Consider the following 26,275-nt stretch of genomic DNA (forward strand, 5'->3'; position numbering starts at 1 on the left):
CAGAAAGGCTGGTATCACAGCACATATTAAATCACAAAGAAGCAAATTATTTTATAGTTTATCGTGTGATGTGTACCCAGCCTATGGATTATACCTGCAAAAAGTCGCCATTAAACTATGTCGCCTCAAAGTCGCCTCAAAACACTCCTTTTCCATCAGGCTGGCCTAGACTGACATGGATTTTAATTATGTTTTTAATTTTTAACTTAATTTTAATTTTAATTTATTCTACTGGGGCTATTAATTTAATTTCTTTTTAACTTTTGTATTATTTTATTTTATTGTTGTTAGCCGCCCTGAGTCCTTCGGGAGATAGGGCGGCATATAAGTCCCAATAATAAATAAATAAAAAGTCAAATATGTGGATTATGCAGATATGTACATACATGCAAGATTTGACCCTGAGATTATTATTATTTTCTCTTGATAAAATACAGAGAAGACAGATAGATAGTCTGAGTGGAAAAATGTGATTGGAGCATGCTTTGAGGAAAGGACTTTAGCAAAGACAAATCTTTCAAGTATATTGGATAATTCAAACACCATTTCCGATTTATATTTCACAGCCCTGAAGGTATAGAGCAGGGGTAGGCAACCTTGGCTCTTTTATGAATCGTAGACTTCAACTCCCAGAATTCCTGAGCCAGCCATGCTGAGGGGAAAGGGAGAGGTTTCCAAGCTGAGCCATGCTGGCTCAGGAATTCTGGGAGCTGAAGTCCAAGAGTCACAAAAGAGCCAAGGTTGCCTACCCCTGGTATAGAGCTCACAAGTCTAGAGACAGATGGAAAATATACAGCTTAAATCAGGAGTCCCCAATCGCTGGTCTATGGCCTGTTGGGAACCAGGCCATGCAAGCCACAAGCATGCAAAGTGTAATTTACGCATGGTTAGGATCTAGGTTGCGCACATAAAATCATCCCCTCCCACCCCCTAGCTTAAATGATCATATTAAAATGAAGTCACTTCAGCTGTACATTGGCTTATAAAAGTTGTCTTCTTAAATGGAAAACTAAACCCAAAGCTAGCATTTTACAAGTCTAAGATGACAGTCACCCTGCTGCTTAGATTATTGGTCTATCTTATTCATTGTTGTAACATTCTACATGAAATTCAGTACAGACTCCTCTTCCTGAAATCTTAATAAGGAATCGTGACATCCGAGACTTCTGGCCATTGTGATTTCCTTAAATTTCTGAGCCAGATAATTAGCTAAGTGGAATCCTTGGTGGTCTCTAAGCTTGGAGCCATTTCATTACCCAGTGCTCACTGATGATGTTACCTACTCAGCTAATGGAACATCTTCATAATAACTATCAAGGACCCCACAATTCAACCCTGAGCTATTGTACATGTATTTTCTTCTATTGGAATTTGCTAAGTATTTATAAAAATGTCTTCATTGAAATAATTGCTTGGAACCGTGGCAATTGGAAAATATTTTAAAAGTCTTCTGTTTCAAATTCTGAAAATAGGGGCTTGAAAACTGGATTTCTGATAGATCAGTCTTTAAAAAACAACTTCTAACTAAAGAAACAAAATAGCACAAACTACAGTCAGAAAGTAAAAGAAGCACTTAGACACACCTGGGACTGACTTTGTTTCCAATTATATCATTGAGAAAGCAAGCAGCAAGCAGTGTTTCTCAACCTTGACAAAAAGCTGGCAGGGGAATTCTGGACATTGAAGGCCACACATCTTCAAGTTGCCAAGGCTGAGAAACACTTCTTCGAGTTTCAAGTGGTCCAACTCCAGTCAGAGGAAAGTGGAAAAAGTAATGCTTCTGGATGCATACACAAAATTCAGCCAGGAGGGGGAAAAAAAGTTCTCTAATGACTTTATGATGAGAAGGTTCTCCCTATTACCTATAATTTTGCTCAACATTTTAGTTATTTACACTTTAAAAGTTGTGAACACTAATTTTGTACTTACGTATTTAATGTCATTTTTTTAATGTCACTGATTTAACACATAGATAATATATCAATCTTATCCATCACATTAACACCGGTAACTACTTCAAAAAACATTGTCAGTGTGATCATACCACAGGATATCCCTCAGTATAAAATTCACATTTAAAAAAATAATGATAAGGGAGCATGTGTTCCCATCTGGGACAAGTACAGTATATGTCTTTGTGCAGAAATGTATGACATTAGTAATGGAAAAGAAACGGAAATTGAGGGAAATAATCCAGATTAGTTGACAGGTATATGGGTGCTAAATCATAAATAAGGAAGTAGAATTGTCTAGGCTCCAGTTCAACCCATCACTTAAGCATGCATTTAAATTTAAAAATATAAATAATCCCTCTTCCACTTCTCTCAAAGCATATGTAGCATAAACATAATGAAATTTGGCATGGGCGTAAGTGACCTTCTGGTTTATGCGTACATTCCTTGGTCCTCAGTCCATAAGCACTCACGTTTGTAATAAGAGTGTGCAATATATTCAACCATGACAGAATAAGACAGAATATTACTATAAAGTCTTGCCATATTATCAATCCCTCTATTTCAAGAGTGACCTTGTTAATTTTAAACCTGTTAGCCTAACATTAATTTTCAGTACAATTATGGAAAAGTTGATGGTAGAACTTTTAACTTTTAATGCAGCTGTCTTAAAGACAAAATACAGTTACACTCAGCCAACATGGACTTTTTTAAGATGTTACCTAAGTGCCCTACCAAATACAATTGGTTTGTTTTGTTTGATGAGATCTGTACTATATAGGCCAATTAACATCATTTTGATAGAATGCTGATACAAAGAAAAACTATTAGCATATTCAGTGTCCTTAAGTACTTTATAGAGGTGTGAGTAGGTTTTGTTGAAGAAAACATTTGTGCAAGGTGCACCAAGTCATCCAATATTGTATTACATCCATTTGTGTTCACTCTTGGTATTAGTTATTCCTGATTTAAATAAATGTTATATTACCAGAAGAAAAGAAAAAACTCTGAAGATGCGGGAAGGTTTTATGGATATCTGTAAAAAATATCTAGATAGAAAATAAATGCTTACCACTTTGTTAGGTAAATGTGAGATATGACGAGCCTGTCAAAGAAAATCTGGCCTTCACTTTACATTCGCATAAAATAATAATACTAACAACAACAATAAACCCATTACTGGTAGAGCAAAGCAAGCAGGAAAAGCAATATAGCTCTCAATTTAATAGTAGCTCAGTTTGACTCCTAGCAAGGCTCCTGACTGAAGCAATACTTCAGGATAAAACTGACCACTTTGCTCAAGCAGCCAATTTGTTTCTGACTAGTGCTGTCTAAATGTGTCAGGGCAGTATGCCTTAGTCATACCAGTGAATGACATGACCTGTATATCAAATCATTTAAAATTACCAATACGTACAATATTTCAGACAGAAATAATGGTAAAGTTACTAAAAGGTAAAGGTAAAGGTTCCCCTGCACATGCGTGCTAGTCGTTTCCAACTCTAGGGGCCGGTGCTCATCTCCGTTTCATAGCCGAAGAGCCAGCGCTTGTCCGAGGACGTCTCCGTGGTCATGTGGCCGGCATGACTAGACGCCAAAGGCGCACGGAACGCTGTTACCTTCCCACCGTAGCGGTCCCTATTTTTCTACTTGCATTTTTACGTGCTTTCGAACTGCTAGGTGGGCAGAAGCTGGGACGAGTAACAGGCGCTCACTCTGCTACGCGGCACTCGGGATTCGACCCGCCAAACCGCCGACCTTCCGATCGACAAGCTCAGCGTCCTAACCCACTGAGCCACCGCGTCCCTATTAAAGTTACTAGGGAACCCTTTAAAAAATCTCTTAATTTTAACAATAAATGATGTACTTTGTACCAATGGAACCAGTCTGTAGCAAAGTCAGAACACTGCAAATCCTTCTGTTCATCTCTGTGCAGCCATTTACATGAGTGAATTATTGGTGTTTGTGTGTGTGTGGTTTTGTGTTGTATGTGATGAATACCGCTTTATAAACCTGCAAATAAACCTGCTTTATAAACCTGCAAACAAGAACCCATTTCAATAATAATTATGTAGTTTTATATTTATATACATATATGAATTAAGCCTTGAGCAAGACTGTTCAAGTGCATTCCTGATTTCATTTACAAGATGCAAAAATGAGAAATTATCTCCAAGAACTACAACACAAATATTTATACCACTGTTACATAAACAGAATGTTCTAATTGCTGAAATACAAAGCAAAAATAGTTTCAAGCACAATATAACATTATGAAACATATCTTTCATTTCTAGGACAACTGAAAAGAAGGAGATTCATCAGAAAAAAATATCAGGAAAACTTCACTGCATAAAATATACATTTTTTGTTGTTGTTGCTATGTGTTTGAAGCTACTGTGTTTCCCCGAAAATATAAGCCCAGGGCTTATATTTATTTTGGCCCAAAAAACCCATTAGGGCTTATTTTGGGGGGGTGTCTTATTTTGTAGGCAGAGGCTCGTGGGGGGGCTGGGGAGGTGGGGCCATTGCGGGTGGGGCAGCAGGACCGCTGGAGGACCAGGTTGGAAGGGTGGGGGGCCCAAGCACAGGAACTACGGAGTTTTGCATGGTACAAACAAGGTAGAAGTTACTGTTACTGCATCAAAGGCATTTAGTCCGAGGTGACCAGTGAATGTGGTTTCAGCTTTTACACTGTCCCTTGACTAGAAAGGGTCTAATTCAGGCATTGCTCCCCTTTTCCTTCTGCATGGCCCAAGCTCCCTGCACTTCTTTACAATTCTGCCTCATAGTCTCAGCAATTCAGTTCTCTCACCACTGCTGCTGCCACCGCTGCTGCCACAGAGCAAGCCTGATGACTCCTGAGAGTCAGGAGCCGTGGCCTGCTAAACCTCACTTGGACTTCAGCACCCAGCATGCACCAGGCTGAAGAGGAACCCTCCCATAAGCCAATCACCAAAGTGGGCAGAGCCCTCCAATAAGCCAAAAACCAATAGGCGGTGCTTCCCTCTCTGCTGCTGGGAAAGTTAACGAGCAAAACTTCTGCAGTGCAGCAAATCTGCAGCATCAAGATGTCACGCCTGGCATTTGAAATTCACCCAGCTGTTGCCTCAAAGCCATGCAAGATAACAATCCTGGAGAAGAACAAGTGATGAGAAAGAAAGCCTGCCCCTCGTGGGTGGAAATAGGTAAATGAGGTGGTAGTCGAAGAAAGGGGATGGGATTAGGCTTGCATGGTTGGAAGGCAGGGAGAGAACTGAATCACTGAAACTTCGAGGCAGAATTGTAAAACTCAGGGAGCTTGGCCATGCTCACAGGTCTGCAACCCGCGGCTCTTTCAGCCATCTCATGCGGCTCCCAGTCCTCTGCCATGTGTAGTCCCCCCAAAAAAAAGTGGGACTAAAAAAGTTTAACCAATCAATTCAAATATGCTGGGTAGGTGCATATCTCGCCTTGGCTCCACTCTTCAGTCAAACCCTGTTCTGCACATGCACGCATGTACGTGCATACGCACACATTTTTTGCGGCTCCCAGTTTTTCCTTTTGTGAGGGAACCGGTTCTGAGTGGCTCTTTCACTGTTTCAGGTTGCTGACCCCTGGCCATGCTGAAGGAAAAGGGAAGCAATCCCTGAATTAGACCCTTTCTAGTCAAGGGACAGTTTAAAAGCTGAAACCACATTCACTGGTCACCTCAGATTAAATGGCTTTGGTGCTATTACAGTATTTTCTACCTTGTTTGTATCATGCAAAATTCTAATTCCTGTCCCTCCCCCCCAGCCACACCCGGGCTCCCTCATGTCCCATGCTAGCAACATCAAGCTGGCCACACCCATCCCACCACCACCCTGGGCAACCACACTGCTAGGGCTTACTTTTTTGGGTACGGCTTATATTAGGCCCTCCTCCCAAAATCTAGCTAGGTCTTATTTTCAGGGTGGGTCTTCTTTTCAGGAAAACGCAGTAAGTGTACACACAGGTACTATCTCTGCACTTAAGCAACCCACCAAAACTGAAAAACACCCATTTCCAGCGGCATAGATTTCATCACCCATCCTTGTACATCTTACTCAAGCTGTTTCCAAAAACCACCTTTATCAAGCATCCGTATCAACACCAATCACACCAAGCTCAAGCTAGGCGATGCAATATTCCTTTTGTTGCAGGGTATTGTAAGGTAACAAGAGAACAGCCTTTGGAAATACTATGAGGCTTCCACACATGAGCAGCTCTATATCAATGCAAGTTTATATCAGGCAACCACATGAAGAGTTAGTACTGCTTTATACTGCACCGGTAAGAGAACACGTGGAATACCATGGGCAGTTGACACTCTAGAAAGAGTGCAGAGAAGAGCAACAAAGATCATTAGAGGACTGGAAGCTAAACTGTACAATGAATGGTTGTGGGAACTAGATATATCTAGTCTAACAAAGAGAAGAGATTTTTGAGAAGAGATTGGACAATAATTTGTCCAGAAAGGTATAGGGTCTCCTGCTAAGCAGAAGGTTCGTCTAGAAGATCTCCAAGGTCCCTTTCAACTCTGTTATTCTGTATTGTATTCAATCAGATTAATTTCTTGGAAGCATGAGAGTATATACCAGTTTATAACCCTGGGTACCAAGAATGAAGAGCTCAAATAAGAAATAACCACATTAGATTTGTTCATCACTTCTTCAAAAACCGGTAAGAGAATATTATATCGGAGACACTTTATACTATACATATGCCATGTCAGAATCAACACTCTTGGAGCAACTAAACGAATGGGAATTTTGCTTGCTTCAAAAATGGTACTGGTTCAGTATCATGAGCTACATATGCATTATAATTAACTGGGCAGATGAGGGAAGAGGCGGAGCCCAAGTGAAAGAAGATATCCCATTGATTATTGCTTCTCAAAGACTGTGTTCATACAACACATTGAAATCAGTTGTAAACCTAGCAAGTCCATTTGCACATGCTAAGATTGTTAGTTCTAAACTTACTTAGGTGGCTTTCCATCTTGTTATTTCGATGTTGACCTTTTGTGAGGGTTTTTTTTTAAATGGGGAGGTTGTATTCTGTATAAACTGGATAATTAAATTTTGTGCATACAGTACAAAACCATAAATGCATTAATTCAGTAATCATGTTAAGCATGATATGGGAACACAGCCAGAGAATTAATGCAACTGTTGAATAGGGAGCTAGACAGGTTTCCATAAAAATGTTTTTTTACTATGGAGCCAGCTCCATCTTTCTGGTTTCTTGAAGGGATGCCTGGGCACGATAAAGTGTTTTTTCAGAGGTCATTCCAGAAATTATAAATTCACATAACATAGGACTGCTAGCCAAATTGAGGGAAAACCAAAGATTTCTCCCCATAAGGCATGTCTGATTTCTAACACTTGGCAATGGTGATGGCTAAGCTGGAATGAGAAAGATCTTTAACGAATGCACAGACTGTCTGAGAAATAAATGAATGGCTGAATCCAACTTGTTGAGGATTTAATTTTGGCAAGAATACATGAGTGTACAAATACATACCACTTGAGAATATGTAGTAGTGGCATATATTCACAAAAGAAGTCTAAGGAAATTTAAGCATGAATGGCTTCCATACATACTATATACTAATAAAGGGGAATATTTGAAGCTTGTGTTGAAAGGAATAGCATTGATGATGTTACCTAGTTCAGAAAATAAAACACCTTGCAAGAAAACAACCAAGCTCAGAGAGCGTCAAAGACCCTCATACTATATGGCAAGGCAAATAAGTGAGTACTCAGTCTGGACCTGTTAGAGGTCCTGACGGGACGGGGTCGGGGGAGGTGGCTGCTGGTGCTGGGAATGTGGGGGTGGGGCATCGAATCCCCACGGCGATAGGGTATGGCAGCAGGTGTTTGCGCGGAGGGCCATATCAACATCTGGGATCGCGCCCCCGCTATCTCCGAGTGGTGGCACGCTCCGACCCTCCGGTTAGCACCCTCTTACCCGGGGATGAGGGTGATCAGGCCCCTGAGCTCAGGTTGGTCTATTTTAACGCTAGATCCGTAGTTAACAAAGCTCCCCTCATCCGTGACCTGATCGAGGAGGAATGTGCGGATCTAGCATGCATCACGGAAACTTGGCTGGGCTCGGAGGGAGGGATGCCTCTCACCGAGTTATGCCCGCCAGGTTTCCGGGTGCTGCACCAGCCACGGGCTCAGGGCAGGGGTGGTGGGGTGGCAGTGGTTATTCGGGAGACTTTGTGTCCTCGGGAGGCCACCATTGTCCAGATGGCCGGGAGTGAATCCCTCCTCTTGAGATGTGGTCCTCGGGTTCAGTTGGGCTTGTTGCTTACATACCTGGCGCCCAGCTGTGTGGCAACAACCCTGCCTGAGCTGCTCGATGCCCTCTCAGGGTTGGCGGTGGAGTTCCCCAGGCTTATAGTCCTGGGTGACTTCAACCTGCCATCACTGGGAGGGTCGTCGGAGTTAGCTCGGGAGTTCGTGGCTTCCATGACAGCCATGGGCCTGACTCAGATTATTGAGGGCCCAACTCATGAGGGGGATCATACTCTCGACCTGGTGTTCCTGTCTGGACAGTGGTTGGACGATCTGGGAGGGGGTTCCCCGTCCATCACCCCTCTGTCATGGTCAGATCATCACCTCCTGAGGCTGGTTTTCCATCATGCCACCCCCCGCCGCTGGGCGGCGGAACCGACCAGGTGGTTCCGCCCCAGGCGCCTAATGGACCCGGATCGGTTCCAGAGGGCACTTGGGCCTATACCTATCACCCTTACCCACAGCCCAGTCGATGCTCTGGTGGAGGCCTGGGAAACGGCTGCCACCAGGGCACTCGACTGCGTTGTACCCATGCGACCTCTGACCCGGCGCAGATCCCGTTGGGCCCCATGGTTCTCTGTGGAGCTCCAGGAGATGAAGCGTCGGAGACGAGGTCTAGAGAGCGGTTGGAGATCCAGCTGATCCGAATCTGACCGATTGCAGTTAAGAACCTTTATAAGGTCTTATCTTGCGGCGATAAGGACGGCGAAGTCTAACTACTTTGCCGCCCTTATCGCGTCCGCAGATAATCGCCCGGCCGCCCTGTTTAGGGTGACTCGCTCCCTCCTTAACCAGGAGGTGAGAGAGGATCCCTTGCAGGGACGAGCCGAGGAGTTTAGTCATCATCTGGCGGACAAAATCGCTCGGATCCGGACCGGCCTGGACTCTGACTGGGCAGAGTCTGATGTGGAGGAATCAGACGGTCTTGAGCACGTTATCTGGACTGAGTTCGACCCTGTTTCCCCTGGACAGGATCATGGGGAGACTGAGCACCACCACCTGTTTGTTGGATCCGTGCCCCTCCTGGCTAGCTTATGCGGCTCGGGAGGGAACACGAGGCTGGTTCCATGCAGTAATAACTGCTTCTTTGAAGGAGGGTGTCTTCCCTGCCGCCTTGAAGGAGGCAGTGGTGAGACCCCTTCTCAAGAAGCCTGCTTTGGACCCGGCTGCTTTAAACAACTATCGTCCAGTCTCCAACCTTCGCTTTCTGGCGAAGGTTGTTGAGAGTGTGGTGGCGCATCAGCTCCCTCTGTTCCTGGAGGAAACTGATTATCTGGACCCGTACCAATCGGGCTTCAGGCCCGGACACAGCACGGAGACGGCATTGGTCGCGCTGGTGAATGATCTCTGGAGGGCTAGGGACAGGGGTTGCTCCTCTGTCCTGGTCCTATTAGATCTCTCAGCGGCTTTCGATACCATCGACCATGGTATCCTGCTGCGGCGTCTCAGGGGGTTGGGAGTGGGAGGCACCGTTCTACGGTGGTTCTCCTCCTACCTCCAGGGCCGCTCGCAGTCGGTGTTGACAGGAGGGCAGAGATCCGCCCCGAGGTCTCTCATTTGTGGAGTTCCTCAGGGGTCGGTCCTCTCGCCTCTCCTGTTCAACATCTATATGAAGCCGCTGGGCGAGATCATTCGTGGTTTCGGGGTGGGGTATCACCAGTACGCTGATGATACCCAACTATTTCTTTCCACCCCGAACCAACCCAGTGATGCCCTCTCCGTGATGTCCCGGTGCCTGGAGGCGGTTCAGGTCTGGATGGGGAGAAACAGGCTTCATCTCAATCCCGCCAAGACTGAGTGGCTGTGCATATCGGCATCTCGGGTTAACCAAGTTATTCCACCTCTAACGATGGGGGGTGAGGTGTTACCCCCCGTTGATAGGGCTCGCAACCTGGGCGTCCTCCTGGACTCACGGCTCAATTTTGAAGACCACATAGGAGCCGTGACCAGGGGGGCTTTTGCACAAGTTCGCCTGGTGCACCAGTTGCGTCCCTATCTGGACCGAGACGCCCTACGCACAGTTACTCATGCGCTTGTGACCTCCCGTTTGGACTACTGTAACGCTCTCTACATGGGGCTGCCCTTGAAGACCACTCGGAGGCTTCAACTGGTGCAGAATGCGGCCGCGCGAGTTGTAATGGTGGTCTCCCGATACTCCCATGTAACACCTCTACTCCGCGAGCTGCATTGGCTTCCGGTTGCCCTCCGGGTGAAATTCAAGGTGCTGGTTATCACCTATAAAGCCCTACATGGCCTGGGTCCGGGCTATTTGAGGGAACACCTGCTGCCGGCATCAAACGCCCTTCGCCCAGTGCGCTCCCACAGGGAGGCTCTGCTCAGGGTTCCGCCGGTAAGAGATTGCCGGCGGGTGACACCCCGGGATAGGGCCTTCTCAGTGGGAGCGCCTGCCCTCTGGAACCAGCTGCCGGTGGAGCTGAGAACTGCCTCCGATCATTCCGCCGGGGCCTGAAGACCTGGCTCTTTGAGCTCTCGGGCCCAGGCTGAGGAGAAATTTTTAATTGGGGTTTTAAGTGTACAGGGTGAATTTAATATTTTTTAATTTGGTTTTTAACTTTTGTATGGTGGATTTTTTTAATACCCTGTAAACCGCCCTGAGTCCTCAGGGAAAGGGCGGTATATAAATGTAAATAAATAAAATAAATAAATAAATAAAATAAATGTAAGTATGTATGATTTTTAAGGGAAATGAGAACTGATCAAATAATTGAAATTAGAAACAGTAAAAATTTGAAATCTTTACAACTGTTTAGCATTATAGTATAAAGAGGAAGGAAATACTATTTACTGTATGCCGTTTTTAGTTTTTCAATTTTTGTATTTTTTAAGCAACAAATAGTGGAGATTTTAGCCGAGAGATTTAAATTCTTATTTACATTGTTCAGATAATATGTATCAGGTTCCAGCTGAGAAGCCCAAGGAAATAAAATACCAGAGTCATTGCAATTTATAATGTAACTTTTATTAGGCATTAGCAAACCGGTTTTTACTGACTGTATACAGCTTCTCCATCTTTGGCTGCAGAGCATATAGTCAATCTGATTTCTGTGTTGACCGTCTGGTGATGTCCATGTGTAAAGCCGTCTCTTGGGTTGTTGGAAAAGAGTGTTTGCTATGACCATCGTATTCTCTTGACAAAATTCTATCAGCCTGTGCCCTGCTTCATTTTGTACTCCAAGGCCAAACTTGCCTGTTATTCCAGTTATCTTTGGGCTTCCTACTTTAGCATTCCAATCCCCCATGATGATAAGGACATCATTTTTTGGTGTTAGTTCTATAAGGTGCTGTAGAGCTTCATAGAACCAGTCAATTTCATCCTCTTCAGCACCAGTGGTTGGGGCATAGACTTGGACTACTGTGATATTGAATGGTTTCCCTTGGATTCGAACTGAGATCATTCTGTCATTTTGAGGATTGTATCCCAGTATTGATTTTCCTACTCTTTTATTGACTATGAAGGCTACTCCATTTCTTCTGAGGGATTCTTGCCCGCAGTACTATACCTGATGGTCATCTGAATTAAATTCACCCATTCCTGTCCATTTTAGTTCGTTGATACCTAAGATGTCAATGTTTAGTCTTGTCATCTCTTGTTTGACCACGTCCAGCTTTCCTTGATTCATGGATCTTACATTCCAGGTTCCTATGGAGAAAAAATCTTTACAGCATCGGACTGTCCTTTCACCACCAGACATATCCACAGCTGAGCGTCCTTTCGGCTTTGGCCCAGTCGCTTCATTCTTTCTGGCACTACTAGTACTAGTCCTCTGCTCTTCCCCAGTAGCATATTGGACGCCTTCCGACCTGAGGGGCTCATCTTCCAGCGTCATATCGTTTTGCCTTTTGGTACTGTCCGTAGGGTTTTCATGGCAAAGATACTGGAGTGGTTTGCCATTTCCTTCTCCAGTGGATCTATACAGTCAGTAAAAACAAGACCAGGAGCTGACTGTGGCTCAGATCATGAGCTTCTTGTTGCAAAGTTTAGGCTTAAATTAAAGAAAGTAGGGAAAAGCGCTAGGCCAGTCAGGTATGAATTAAATCATATCCCTGTTGAATATACAGTAGAGGTGACAAATAGATTTAAGGAATTAGATCTGATAGACAGAGTGCCTGAAGAACTATGGACAGAGGTTCGCAACATTGTACAACAGGTAGCAACCAAAACCATCCCAAAGAAAAAGAAATGCAAGAAAGCAAAATGGCTGTCTGAGGAAGACTTGCAAATAGCTGAGCAAAGCAGGGAATCGAAAGGCAAGGGAGAAAAAGAAAGATATGCCCAATTAAATGCAGAATTCCAAAGAATAGCTAGAAGAGATAAGAATACCTTCTTAAATGAACAATGCAAAGAAATAGAAGAAAACAATAGAATAGGGAGGACCAGAGATCTTTTCAAGAAAATTGGAGAGATGAAAGGAACGTTTCATGAAAAAATGGGCATGATAAAGGACCAAAATGGCAGAGACCTAACAGAGACAGAAGAAATTAACAAGAGGTGGCAAAATTACACAGAAGAACTATACAAGAATGAGCTTAACGTCCCTGATAATCACAATGAGGTGGTCACTGACCTCGAGCCAGACATCCTAGAATGTGAAGTGAAGTGGGCCTTAGAAAAGCTGAGCAACAACAAAGCTAGTGGAGGTGACAGTATTCCAGCTGAGCTATTCAAAATCTTAAAAGACAATGCAGTAAAAGTGCTACACTCAATTTGCCAGCAAATTTGGAAAACTCAACAGTGGCCACAGGATTGGAAAAGATCAGTTTACATTCCAATTCCAAAGAAAGGCAGTGCCAAAGAATGTTCAAACTATCGCACCATTGCACTCATTTCTCATGCTAGTAAAGTCATACTTAAAATCCTACAAGCTAGACTCCAGCAGTATGTGGATCGAGAACTACCAGAAGTACAGGCAGGATTTCGAAGAGGCAGAGGAACTAGAGATCAAATTGCCAACATACGCTGGATCATGGAGAAAGCTAGAGAGTTCCAGAAAAACATCTACTTCTGCTTCATTGACTATGCTAAAGACTTTGATTGTGTGGATCATAACAAACTCTGGCAAGTCCTTAAAGAGATGGGCATACCAGACCATCTTATTTGTCTCTTGAGAAATCTATATGCGGGCCAAGAAGCAACAGTGAGAACTGGACACGGAACCACTGATTGGTTCAAAATTGGGAAAGGAGTCCGGCAAGGCTGTATACTGTCGCCTTGCCTATTTAACTTATATGCAGAGCACATCATGAGAAAGGCAGGGCTAGATGAATCAAAAGTTGGAATTAAGATTGCCAGAAGAAACATCAACAACCTCAGATATGCAGATGATACCACTCTAATGGCAGAAAGTGAAGAAAAACTAAAGAGCCTCTTGTTGCGGGTGAAGAAGGAGAATGCAAAACGTGGGTTGAAACTAAACATTAAGAAAACCAAGATCATGGCATCCGGCCCCCTCAATTCCTGGCAAATAGATGGGGAAGAAATGGAGGTAGTGACAGATTTTATTTTCCTGGGCTCCAAGATCACTGCAGATGGGGACTGTAGCCAAGAAATTAAAAGACGCTTGCTCCTTGGGAGGAAAGCCATGGCAAATCTAGACAGCACACTAAAAAGCAGAGACATCACCGTGTCAACAAAAGTGCGTATAGTCAAGGCTTTGGTCTTCCCATTTGCAATGTATGGCAGTGAAAGCTGGACCATAAGAAAGGCTGAGCGCCAAAGAATTGAAGCCTTTGAACTATGGTGCTGGAGAAGACTCCTGCAAGTTCCTTGGACTGCAAGACGATCAAACCGGTCAATCCTAGAGGAGATCAACCCTGACTGCTCTTTAGAAGGCCAGATCCTGAAGCTAAAACTCAAATACTTTGGCCACCTAATGAGAAGGAACGACTCACTGGAGAAGAGCCTAATGCTGGGAAAGATCGAGGGCAATAGAAGAAGGGGACGACAGAGAATGAGGTGGCTGGATGGAGTCACTGAAGCAGTAGGTGTGAGCTTAGATGGACTCCAGAAGATGGTAGAGGACAGGAAGGCCTGGAGGAACATTGTCCATAGGGTCGCGATGGGTCAGACACGACTTCGCATCTAACAACAACAACAGCAAACCGGTAAGATAGAAAGGAAGCTAGCTCTGAGGAAATGGTGGGAAGCAGATAATTAAAAGAGAGAAACTTTCCCTCCCCTGTCTGACAGTTCAGGTCACATTGTCCAATATATCTTCCAGCAATTATTATGAGACGAAACTCTGGTTCCTCAAAACAACTCTTCAATGACTTCGGCTCTCACGTTGATAAGGAACACCTGTGGACCCAAAACTCTCCACTCCTCCCCCCCCCCCAGTTCTGTTGGCAAGCTAGAAGCATGCAGCGGTCCTAAAGACAATAGGATTCGTACCTTGACAATATAATTTACTGTTTTCTATAATTAATTTCTAATCAAGGTTACACTGTAGAAACTTGTTCACTTATAGTTGTTACATTTATGTATCAATTAATTATACATACAGTACATATATATTGTGAGATGGGCAGCTACTGTACATAAATTTAACAAATGCATACATAGGAGAATAGGGCAACACTTGTTTCAGTGTGATAGAATGACAAATTGTTGTTTTGCAATATATTGAAAAAACAATGAAAATCGAATACGGTGCTATCCCCTCCTTTCCTTCCTCTCTTCTTTTTCTTTATCATTTCCACCAAGAAAATGAATGAATGAATGAATGAATGAATATGCATGTACGAAAGAGAAGGACTCAGCAACAAATGCCTTACAATTGTTAAACTAAAATGTGCTTGAGCTAGTACTGAACATCCTTGAATTCAAAAAGTACTGGCAAATCTTTGAACATTTATCTGTTTTTCATTAAATATTAAAATTACATTGTTACAACTTCAAAGAAAAGTACAAGTTTCTAGTCACTTGTCAATGTCCCGTAGATGCTGATAATAGCAGCTACTTGGCTCAGCATGTCTAGCTGATTATAGCATGCCTTTTATTTTAAAAAAATATTGCTTCCTTGGTAAGGAAGTCCATATAGCTTTTTCCCTCTTGGGGTTTTCTAAGTTAAAGCACATCTCAAATATATCAGCATGAAAGACTGTAGCAGCATGACATTTACTGTCCCCATTCCAGGTTTCTCCCCTGCCTCTGTTACTTCTCTTTCAAGTCACTGCAGTCTTTTCCCAGGGGGAAAGTATAAATGCAGAAGCCTCTTGGCAACAAATTCAAGAAGCAGAACTCTTTGCTGGCAATCAATGTGCCTTTTCAGTGAACGCTCCGTACCTGATGATCAACAGAATTAGATATACAGCATTTTCAAAGATTTAAAAGGCAGGAAACCATTTAATGATGCTTTCATAAATCTTGACCAAAGTGCTCAGAAATCAAAAAGAGAAAACATGCATGATAAAGGATATGTTTCCCTGTTTTGTCTGACAAATAACAGCAGTTGTTGAAGGTTGAATTTATTTTCATGAGAGAGGCAATAATTGCAGTTCACAGCGTTTGTATCCGCAAAGTGAAATCCACTCTTCTCCTAATTCCTGCCTGTCTTCTTGCTACCTAGAGATAGGCCAAGTATCCGAATTATTATTATCTTCTGATTTTAAAATATTTCAGAAGTAAGGATTGTGTGAAACAACCTGTGCTGTTGCACCTCAAAGCTACACAGTAACTCCATTTATCATATATCTGTGGATCAACAGATTTTAACAACACGATGAATGGTGCATATTTTGTTAACATCACTTTCAAATAACTCTAATAATATTTTCAAAGCATAACACAATCTATAAAAAGTAACATTTTCCATTTTCAGAGGTAGGCATTTGCAATTTTGAAAATATCTGATTCTTTTCTTTGTAAACTTCATAAAGCATTTATGTTTAGAGCTTCGCAAAATCATTGTATTAAACTATGAATACATTTGCAGTTTGTTTGCTTTGTTGATCTTAGTATGTCATTTAATAATGAATCTCTAAACTAGATTAAAATGCTGAATGTTCATGTTTCCTTTCTTTCAAACTATATTTTCACACGTGCAGTGATACAGTTGTATATAACTGCTGTGCTTACTGCCCTTCATCTGAACCATGGATTATAGTTCAAGAGCACCAGACAATAACCATCTGCCTTGCACAGATGGGATCAGGCAAAATCAAAGGTGGACTTTTTCTAATCCTTAATAACTTTTCAAGTTGAGTGCATCTGAATATAAAGAGTTCATTTCTCAGAATAAAAGCAATAAAAATGAAGCGGGCTCCCTAAAATCACATATTTAATGAGAAAATATAGCACAAAGTTAGTTGAAAAATGGGAGCCATATGAACGTTTAAATAAAACCATACATACATACATACATACATACATACATGCATGCATGCATACATACATACATACATACATTCTGCTATGTTCATATATTTTAGCTTTAAAAAAATACCTGTATTTAAAAAGTACTCTGATTCTGGTGAATTGTGTAAATTAGAAGAGTTAATGTTTATAGTAAACTCCACAGTGATTTTCTTGAAAATCCTCTGATAAACTATTAGCCTACCATTGGTAATATCCCTACATAATAGGTGCTAAAAGGGCTTTTTGGATATCATGAAGTAGGTATAACTGGAAATCTTCTGATCTAAGGTCATCTGTCTCCTCACAATTATGGCAGACCAATTCTTCCCTCTTCCCCACTCCATTACCTCAAGTGGGGCCCAGTAATGGAAATCTCTAGAATTGAAAATCCCATTAAAGCCCCCTGGCTTCCTTTCCTAAATCACATGAGCTTTGAAAATGGTGAGGATCCATCGTGTCATATTCCACCAACCTTATCTGGATTGTGCTCAATGAAGCTTGAATCAAAATCAAGAAGTTTTTGCAAAGCCTTGTTATACTTTCATTCTATAATTCTCTGCAAAATTACATGAGACTTGAACAGTTAATAATATATCAGTCACTTAGCAGTTTAAAAATCAGTTCCTGTATACGGTAATCCATATTCAGGAATAGAATATGGTTTCTTCATTCCCAGTCTCAAGTGTAGCCATATTTAATATTTTAACATTATAATTACCGAATACATTGCTGTACAGTAGCTAGGAAAGGGAGGAAAAAGTCTGCATCATGAATATCATACAGTTGCTAAACCCTAGCATATATTTGATTTCCCATTTTTCCCTTTTATTCCCAGGCTTGCATAAACTAAGTCTTAAATTACAGTCTTATCCCTGACTATTCTGAAGCAAGCCCCACCATTCTCTAGTAAGATTATTTTGACCTGCAGCATTATTTGATCTATCCCTTGACTAATTAGATTGAATAAAAAGAGTTATAAACTATGCAATGAAACAAATGTTGAAAAAAAGCAGAGGAATTATAGATGATGCATCTTTACTCAGCATTTTGAGAAACCTGCTGTCAAAGTAATGCCTTAGCATTCCGAATAGTGCTTGCTCAAAGCACCTGAGATGTCTTCCCTTCTCACAGCATTATGACACGATGGTATTAAATGTGCTCTTTGAGAAAGTGAGGGCTGATCCGCACAAGTGGTTTGCCCCAGCATGAGTCCAGTCCTCTGATAATTTCTTGAGGCAAGGAATGCATGATCTTTTCGATAGCCCACTAGGAAGGCAACATCTGCCTGCTTTTTCCTGGTACTTATTAAGTCACGTTTTCTGATTTGTCCTGACACAATCTCTGCTGTCCACTTTGTCTGCTGTGCTCTTTCCATTGTACGCAAACACTTGCACAGGCAAATCATATGCAGGATGGAGATGCCTATAGACAGTTTATTCTTGAAACAAGGTCATCAGCTGAAAACCCAGCTTTCTTTCTGTTTAATCTCACTGGTATAATAGAGAATTTGTAGGTCTTAAAAACAAAAAAGCAAGCTTCATTTTAGATCAAATGACAGGAAGAAACCCTTCCTTCCTTCCTTCCTTCCTTCCTTCCTTCCTTCCTTCCTTCCTTCCTTCCTTCCTTCCTTCCTTCCTTTGTAAATCCACTGATGCTCTCCCCATTGTAAATCATCTGATGCTCTCCCCTAGTGCTCCGCTTAACAACTTAAGTGATCACTTAACAACTGCAACTGGGAGTGCTGGGATTATGATTGTTGAGCAAAGTGGTCATGTGACATCTCACTTAGTGACCACTCAGCTTAACAACCAAGATTTTGGGCCCAATTTTGCAGGTGTATTGCAGAAAATAGCAATAGCATTTTAATATTTTGGCTTTTTTTCCCCATGTAGGTCATTCTGAGCTATTGAAAGTTGAGCGTCATAAAAATGTTAAGAAATAAAAAATAAGTAACATAAGTGAACTTTTACTGTTTGGTCTTTGAGAGAGAGTCCTACCTCACTCACATATCTGGACTGAGTGAAGAAAAGTGGTGGCAGCTGGAATTACCAGCTATTGCCCTACAGGAGATGGCAGTTCCAGGGGATATATGAAGATCCTAAGAAAAAGACTCTCTCTTTTTTTTAAAAAAAAGAAAAATCTCTTACGGTTTTAAATGCTAATTTGCTGAATTAGAAAAGTAGATCTATATCTAAAATTAGATTGGAGAGTCTTCCTGTATATTGCCGCACTAGAGCTGCCTACAATTTCAGCTGTGAACCATAGAAACCTCTGGAGAATCTTGATTAAAATATCTCACTTGTGTTGTTTTTAATCTTGTAGTTTTTCTCCTCCACATATGACTCTTTAAATCATTGGCAGTAGAGAAGGTGTCTGTAAATGAAACTGCAGGTGGATAGGAAAGAGTTTACTATCTCTTTGCAAACTGAAAATGTATGTGTGAATCGCTGCTGTTCCAGGCTTAATGTGATGGAATTCCCAGAGCCTAGAAAATGAAAATTGGACATTTTGAAAATACTGAGGAACAAGAACAGATGGGATATTTTTATGGCACCAGATGATTAGCATCCTCCCCACGAAGCCAAGAATCAGAAAGAGGATCAAATGCAATAGGAAGCACACAGACACTTTGACACATTTTTTAATGAGAACCAAGTTACATAAGTTCAGTTTCCAAAATTCTGCAACACAAATCCTTTTTTTCCTCACAATAAATCTGCCTACTCAGAATTTGTGTCATAATCTCACTTTTTGTGGTACTGAACTGACTTAAGGGCAGTATCATATCTCAAAATTATCTGAGTTTAAAATGTTATACTTTAATACTCTTGTTTAACCATGTCCAGCTTTCCTTGATTCATGGATCTTACATTCCAGGTTCCTATGGAGAAAAAAATCTTTACAGCATCGGACTTTCCTTTCACCACCAGACACATCCACAGCTGAGCGTCCTTTCAGCTTTGGCCCAGTCGCTTCATTCTTTCTGGCACTACTAGTACTAGCCCTCTGCTCTTCCCCAGTAGCATATTGGACGCCTTCCAACCTGAAGAGCTCATCTTCCAGCGTCATATCTTTTTGCCTTTTGGTACTGTCCATGGGGTTTTCATGGCAAAGATACTGGAGTGGGTTGCCATTTCCTTCTCCAGTGGTAGAGGACAGGAAGGGCTGGAGGAACGTTGTCCATGGGGTCACGATGGGTCAGACATGACTTCACAACTAACAACAACACTTTAATACTATGTTGATGTAATTTTAATATCAACTATATAAAAGTATGGAAGAAAATGCTGAAAGAATCGAAGAACAGTTTTATCCACCAGGGTAAGCCTTTTTTAAAAATTTCTTTCTTAGCTCTCCCATCACTGATTTCTACTTAATCTTTCCTAAAGTCTAATTCACTAGAGTTTTAGTTCTAGTGTCTGATTGTCGCTTCAGTATAATCCACCCATTCTCCTCAGCTATGTAAATAAACAGTTCTGATAAATAAATGCAAACTGTTCTATTAATTTAGAAGAATCAAACCCATTACAGGACTTGATGGTGGGCTACATGTTTGTAATAAAATAGAAACGGCTTTCTCCAACTTAATTTTGTATCAGAGGTAAAATTTTCTGTTATTGAATATTATTATACAGAAGTTGAATAATACAATTAATATTAGGCTTACATACAGAGGAAAATAATTTCTAAAAGAGCTAAATGAGCATCAAAATTTTCAAAGCATAAAGTATAAAAAAGGCAGACAGACAGACAAACTGGAAGTAGATATCTCAAAATTACCTAAATCTAGGTTTAAAACTTTCTATTTTAATACTATGTTGATATTATTTTAATGTAAAGTATATAAAAAGCGAATGAAAAGATACTGAAAGCCTTAAAAAGTTGGATTTGAACAGATTGTTAAGAGGTTTTATCTTCTGCTATAGTAACAAAATACTGAGGTGCAAAATAAATCTGGAATGCAAGTTCTTGATCTATTTTTGCAAAATGTTATGAAACATGAGCTAAGCCTAAGTATCCCCCAGGAAATGAGATAGTAGCAATAAATTTTCATGCTCCAAAACAGATGGCCATGTCACATGAAGAAAGCAAAATGTATCAGGCTCTGTGAAATGAGAAAGAGAAAAAAAACACCCTTCCTTCTCCACATGTTCTTGCAAACTTCTCTACGTGTGTTATGATAGGCATTCTGTATGAGCAGCGTGATATCACTTTTAGTCTCCTTTTTCTCTCTCTCTCTCTCATCTCGGTTGCTATAAATCAGCTGGACTGTGAGTAATGCTGAAGGAGTTAAACGTTCAAAAGTTGTGTCTGTCTCTTTTATTAGCTAGCTAGAGTAAACTCCAGGCTATCGTTCAATGTCAGGTTCAGCATCCAATGACCCAATACGTTAATTTGTGGCAACCACAAATCAAAGGCATAATGAAGTCTGAGAAAGTGGTCTATCCTGATTTATTAGGACATCTGTCTGACTATAGACAATCTAGTGTTGCCCTTGGTCAGCATCAGTTATTCCCATGGTCTTCTACTTATCAGACTAGCCTTCAAAAAAAGAAGAATGCCACAGGAACTTGCCAATATCTCAAGGTTTTGCTTCAGTATTTGGAGAGATAAGCTTTTTTAAAAAAAAGAATCAAGTGAGACAGGCAAATATTAACTGGCACATAAATATTAACAGCAAAATTTTATTTATACTATTATTAGAAGTGAAATTAAAGGCTATTTATGTTTTGGATGTTGGCTGAAATAGAGAAATAGAAAATCGTCTAGAAGATAAAAGCAACAAACTTATGTGGAAATACGTTTTCTCTTTATATTTATATATTTCTCTTTATATAAGTAATATAATCTTCGCTTTAAGAGTAAAAAAAAGTCTCTACTGTAGCTTCTCATTTTTCTTCCTTATAGTTTGAACTAATTGTAAAATTGTGCAAATCTAGATTCCAAGTGGATATACAGCATTCTTTAGAGTAGCAGATATTACCTTTGTCTAAATTTCCTCCCCACCCACCCACCCTCTCAAATAGTTAACATTGGTTGACCAGCTGTCCTAAATGGTGATGAGCAGAGTGTTTCATGGGAATGCTAGAAACAATGAAAATCTACATGTGTCCCCTTTCATGCTTAGGACCTGGCAGTGAGTCACACCTCTTCTGAAACTGCATGGCTTAGTTCATCCCCTTTTGATTTGGCAGGGGTCTAATACAGGGGTAGGCAACCTTGGCTCTTTTATGACTCATGGACTTCAACTCCCAGAATTCCTGAGCCAGCCTGGCTCAGGAATTCTGGGAGTTGAAGTCCATGAGTCATAAAAGAGCCAAGGTTGCCTAGCCCTGGTCTAATAGAACACATTTCAAGATTACAGCATCCATTGCAAATAAAAGCAATTGCACTTGATAATCCACATTACCTTATATATGCCCAGGAGTATCCAGGGTTTCTTCTTCATGTTTTTTGAGATTATTTGCAAACACTTAGAAGCTTTGGTATTGAACTATTTGTTTAAATAGCTTAGGGATGGGTTCATCTTTTTCAATTGCATAAGCAAACATTTTCTTGAGTGGATAGTGGGCTCAAATTATCCAAATACAACTTTTATCTCTTTCTGATAAAAACAGATTTAAAATAAAGTTTGTTTCAACTTGAAAAGATATGCATTTAAAATGCATATAGGGAATGGTTGCTGGAATTGGGTATGTGTAGTTTAACGAAGAGAAGGGTGAGGGGTGACATGATAGCGGTGTTCCAATATCTCAGGGGCTGCCACAGAGAAGAGGGAGGCAAGCTATTCTCCAAAGCACCTGAAAGCAGGACAAGAAGCAACAGATGGAAACTAGTCAAGGAGAGAAGCAACCTAGAACTAAGCAGAAACTTCCTGACAGTTAGAACAATTAACCAGTGGAACAACTTGCCTCCAGAAGTGGTGAATGCTCCAACACTGGAAGTTTTTAAGAAGAGACGGACAGCCATTTGTCTGAAATAGTATAGGGTTTCCTGCCTGAGCAAGGGGTTAGACTATGTGGAAAATAACTGGAAGTAGTGAAGAAATTTAAAAATAAATATATATATGCTTTTAGTATTATCATGTAATAATATTTTATATTTTTATAATAATCATTTTATAATCAATTGCCTGAGTAGATGCTTTGAGTAGATGGGGAAAAATACAAGCCTCAAGTAGAGGAGAGGGAGAACAGGAGTTACCATGGGGCCCAGTGTGAATCACCATCTAGGAATTGTTTTTAAGTACCTTCTGGTGCCTGGTACCTCTGGCAGGTGTAGAAGATGGGAGACATCTCTCCTCTAGAATTGATAAGCATGTACATATATGGTCTGAGTAAACAGTATAGTAGGGGAGGGATCTTATTAGTATAATGTAAGCAAATAGGGCAGAGATAATGTATTCTGTTTAGGTGCTTCTGATAGATTGTAACCTCCAAAGCCTAAGCCAATGGGGCCATGGAGGAGGGAATGGGGCGTCATGATAGGATGTATAATATGTGATTTTGGAATTTGGGGGTGTGGTTCAGTGCTTGGCTACATTGCATTGTTTGCCTTCCTGAATCCACCATGCTTTGCAAACGGTTACTTTTTAGACTTTGTTGTGAAGTCTAATAAACTTCTTTTCTATTTGTAACTCAAGCAGAATGGATTTCAATTTGTGTCTATTTTTGTGTCTAACAACTAGATGACCTCCAAGGTCTCTTCCAACTACTTCTTCTTCTTCTTCTTCTTCTTCTTCTTCTTCTTCTTCTTCTTCTTCTTCTTCTTCTTATTATTATTATTATTATTATTATTATTATTATTATTATTATTAAAAATAATATTTATCTAACTAGTATTATATATCTATCCCTATTCATCTCTTAATTATCATTCATTAAATCATTCATCACAGCATAAATGTGTATATTTTCTTCATTTGTTTTGCAGAATAAGTGCCTAACTGTTCCCCCCCCCTTTATTTCTTGTAAGATATATAGACAGACAGACATATCTGTGTACAAATATGTACACAATAGTGTATTTTAATCAGAGCAACAAATCTTTCAAGTCACAAGGTGCTCAATCAATGGAACTAATAGTTAAGAAGTACTGGATTAAGGGGCCCTGAAATTGAGATCAAGTCTAGCAAGCAGAAACCTCAAACTAGAGGTCATAGACAAAAATGAGGGTCCATCTGTGAAACTTATGTCTGTCAAAGTCTCTCGTGCAGTCAGTGTGGCTAACAACTTAACAGACTCTGAGAAGAATGTAGCAAGATTACCTACAGCATACAGAGACTGAGTAGAATAGTCATGGCACTTCTTGGAATACTTACTTATTGGATTAAATAATTATGCAAGATTTTATGGGATCTCTTTAGCTGCTTTTTTTTTTACGTTCCAGTTTTTAGCATTTAACATATGCAGTGTTCTATCTGTTAATCATCTTCCCTTATTATCTGCTTTGGATTTACTTCATCTTATTCTACAATCTTTAGACTTGTTTTTATAATTTTGCTAAATCCTTTATGTGGGTCATAGTTTTAACATATAATTTTAAGAACAGGGAATGCATCACACTGAATCAAATACAACGTTGTTGTGTGTTTTTTTCCCCCATTGAAAGCATAGGAAAGCATTTTACCTTTGATCTTAAAGTTACAGAATAGATAATAGAAAATGCACGAGAATAGAAAATATAAGATTAAAGCTGTCACATTTAGCTGGGAATAAGAAACACTGTACTTAATTGGGTTAGGTCTGAGAAGATCAGCAGAAGACTGCCCTATAAGGATCCAGTTCTACAATTATACAGCCAACAGTAAGCCTAAATGAATATACTGTAAAGAGTCTTTTAAAGAAACACATTTAGTATTGCACTCTTAAGTTTGCATTTCTATACATAGAAATGTGTGTGTGTATAAAATATACATATATTCTATACATATATTCTATACATATATTTGTAGAGATGCACAGAAATATATTTCTGTATTCTTGAGAAGGCCCACTGAACTAACAGGACTTACTTTTGCATAGGAATATACACATTTGCACTGATTTATTACTGATTTAATATTTATGTTTGTAAAGCTTTTGCCCTTAGAAGGATAAATGTTAAAAAAATATGGCCAGAAGCAAATGTGAGATTTCTGAATCCTGATATAAGCTGTTCATTTTGGATAATACTACTATGAGAATGATTTTCATTTCTGCAATGATACAAAGTTGGATAGCTACAGTTCTAAAAGGAAGTAAAGTCAACACATTGTTCAATACATTGATCTATTTAGAAGTACACATAATTACAGTACCCAAATTTTAAGTGTTCCAGTCCACATTTCAATCCCTGGGACAAAATAAACTTAGATACATCTGCCTGAGAAGAATCCATCTGCAGATTGCAGTCTCAGCTAAAACTATACATACACCAAGAGAAAACAATTTAATGCATATGAGTCATGTGCCCCTAACATTTTAGTTAATTTTATACACAAATGTTTTAAAAGCTGCTAAAATAATAAATATATATATAAATTTCTTCAATTTAATGAACACTTGTAAACTAGAATTTCAAAGGAAAAAAATTGGTATAATACTTTGGATCTTAGTGATTTTTTTCCCTACTAAAGCGCAGCAGATTTTTTTAAAAAATCCTAACATATCTAATACAAAGAAGAATCTTATCAGTATAATGTACAAAACAGGGACCTAGCTGGTAATGTGTTTACATTATATTTATAGTATTGTATTAATGAGCGATAAATTTAGTTTAATTAATTTATACTGAAAAGAAAATGTCATTTTTGCAACATCTAACAACAATATCAGTTAAATTCAGGTATTCATGAAAGTATGTTCAGAATTATGAACAAATATAGGAAAGACTTTGTTTGCTGACATTACATTTGACATTAAGAGCAAAGATAAGGGGAAATCCTGTATTGATGTTGAAAGGGTCAAGTCTGTGATATTCTTATTCCTAATTAAATAGGAATAAGACCATGTTATTGATTTATATTCCAAATCTACCTACTTCCACAAGTTCCAGCGCTGTTCTTCCAGCTGAGTTAGCAAGTAATCTACGTATTTATTTGAGTCCATGTACTCCTTCAGAAAAGAAAAAAAAATTATCAGTGAATTTTTGAAAGTCAAGAAGTGCTAGTAGATAAAAGTTTTTAATAATTTTAAAAATCGCCATTTTCTGCCTACAGCTAAAAGCAGCTTTAAGAAAGGGGGAAAGTAGCATTTAAATTGGGAAAATGACATAGGAAAGAATTAAATGGTCCTCTAATTAGAGAGTTTCAATAACATTTGGAGTAAATAAATAAAAATGAAAAGCTCAAGAAAGTCCTTCTGACCTATGCACAATATGATTTAATGGTAAAATTCACATAAATGGTCAGTTGGAATTCTAAAGAGAGGAGTGGGGAAAAAAGAGGTTTCCCCCCCCCCCTGTGGTCATATGTCTTGATTTTGTAACAAATTGAATTCCTTTGTGTTCTTTATGTTAAAAATTAATGCAAAAACAGATCAATGGCAATTAGGGTGTTCTCTTATTCTGTTATATAATGACATTTAAAATGCTTCACCAAGATGACAATGGATATTATCGCTGCTAAGAAAAATTCTGGGTTACGTACAGTATATATAATCAAG

General features: G+C 40.0%; 1 protein-coding gene across 1 annotated transcript in view; it reads right to left on the reverse strand.

The window, feature by feature from the left end:
- The window catches only part of NCKAP5 (NCK associated protein 5), a 649,941-nt gene that overhangs the window by 458,103 nt on the left and 165,563 nt on the right, over window positions 1–26,275 (reverse strand). The window contains exon 2 of the mRNA XM_083350693.1: window positions 25,653–25,726. Within this exon, the coding sequence (XP_083206819.1) occupies window positions 25,653–25,726 (74 nt within the window). The remainder of the gene's footprint in view (window positions 1–25,652; window positions 25,727–26,275) is intronic.

This window comes from Vipera ursinii (genome assembly GCF_947247035.1).
Source record: "Vipera ursinii genome assembly, chromosome: 1".
NCBI lineage: Eukaryota > Metazoa > Chordata > Lepidosauria > Squamata > Viperidae > Vipera > Vipera ursinii.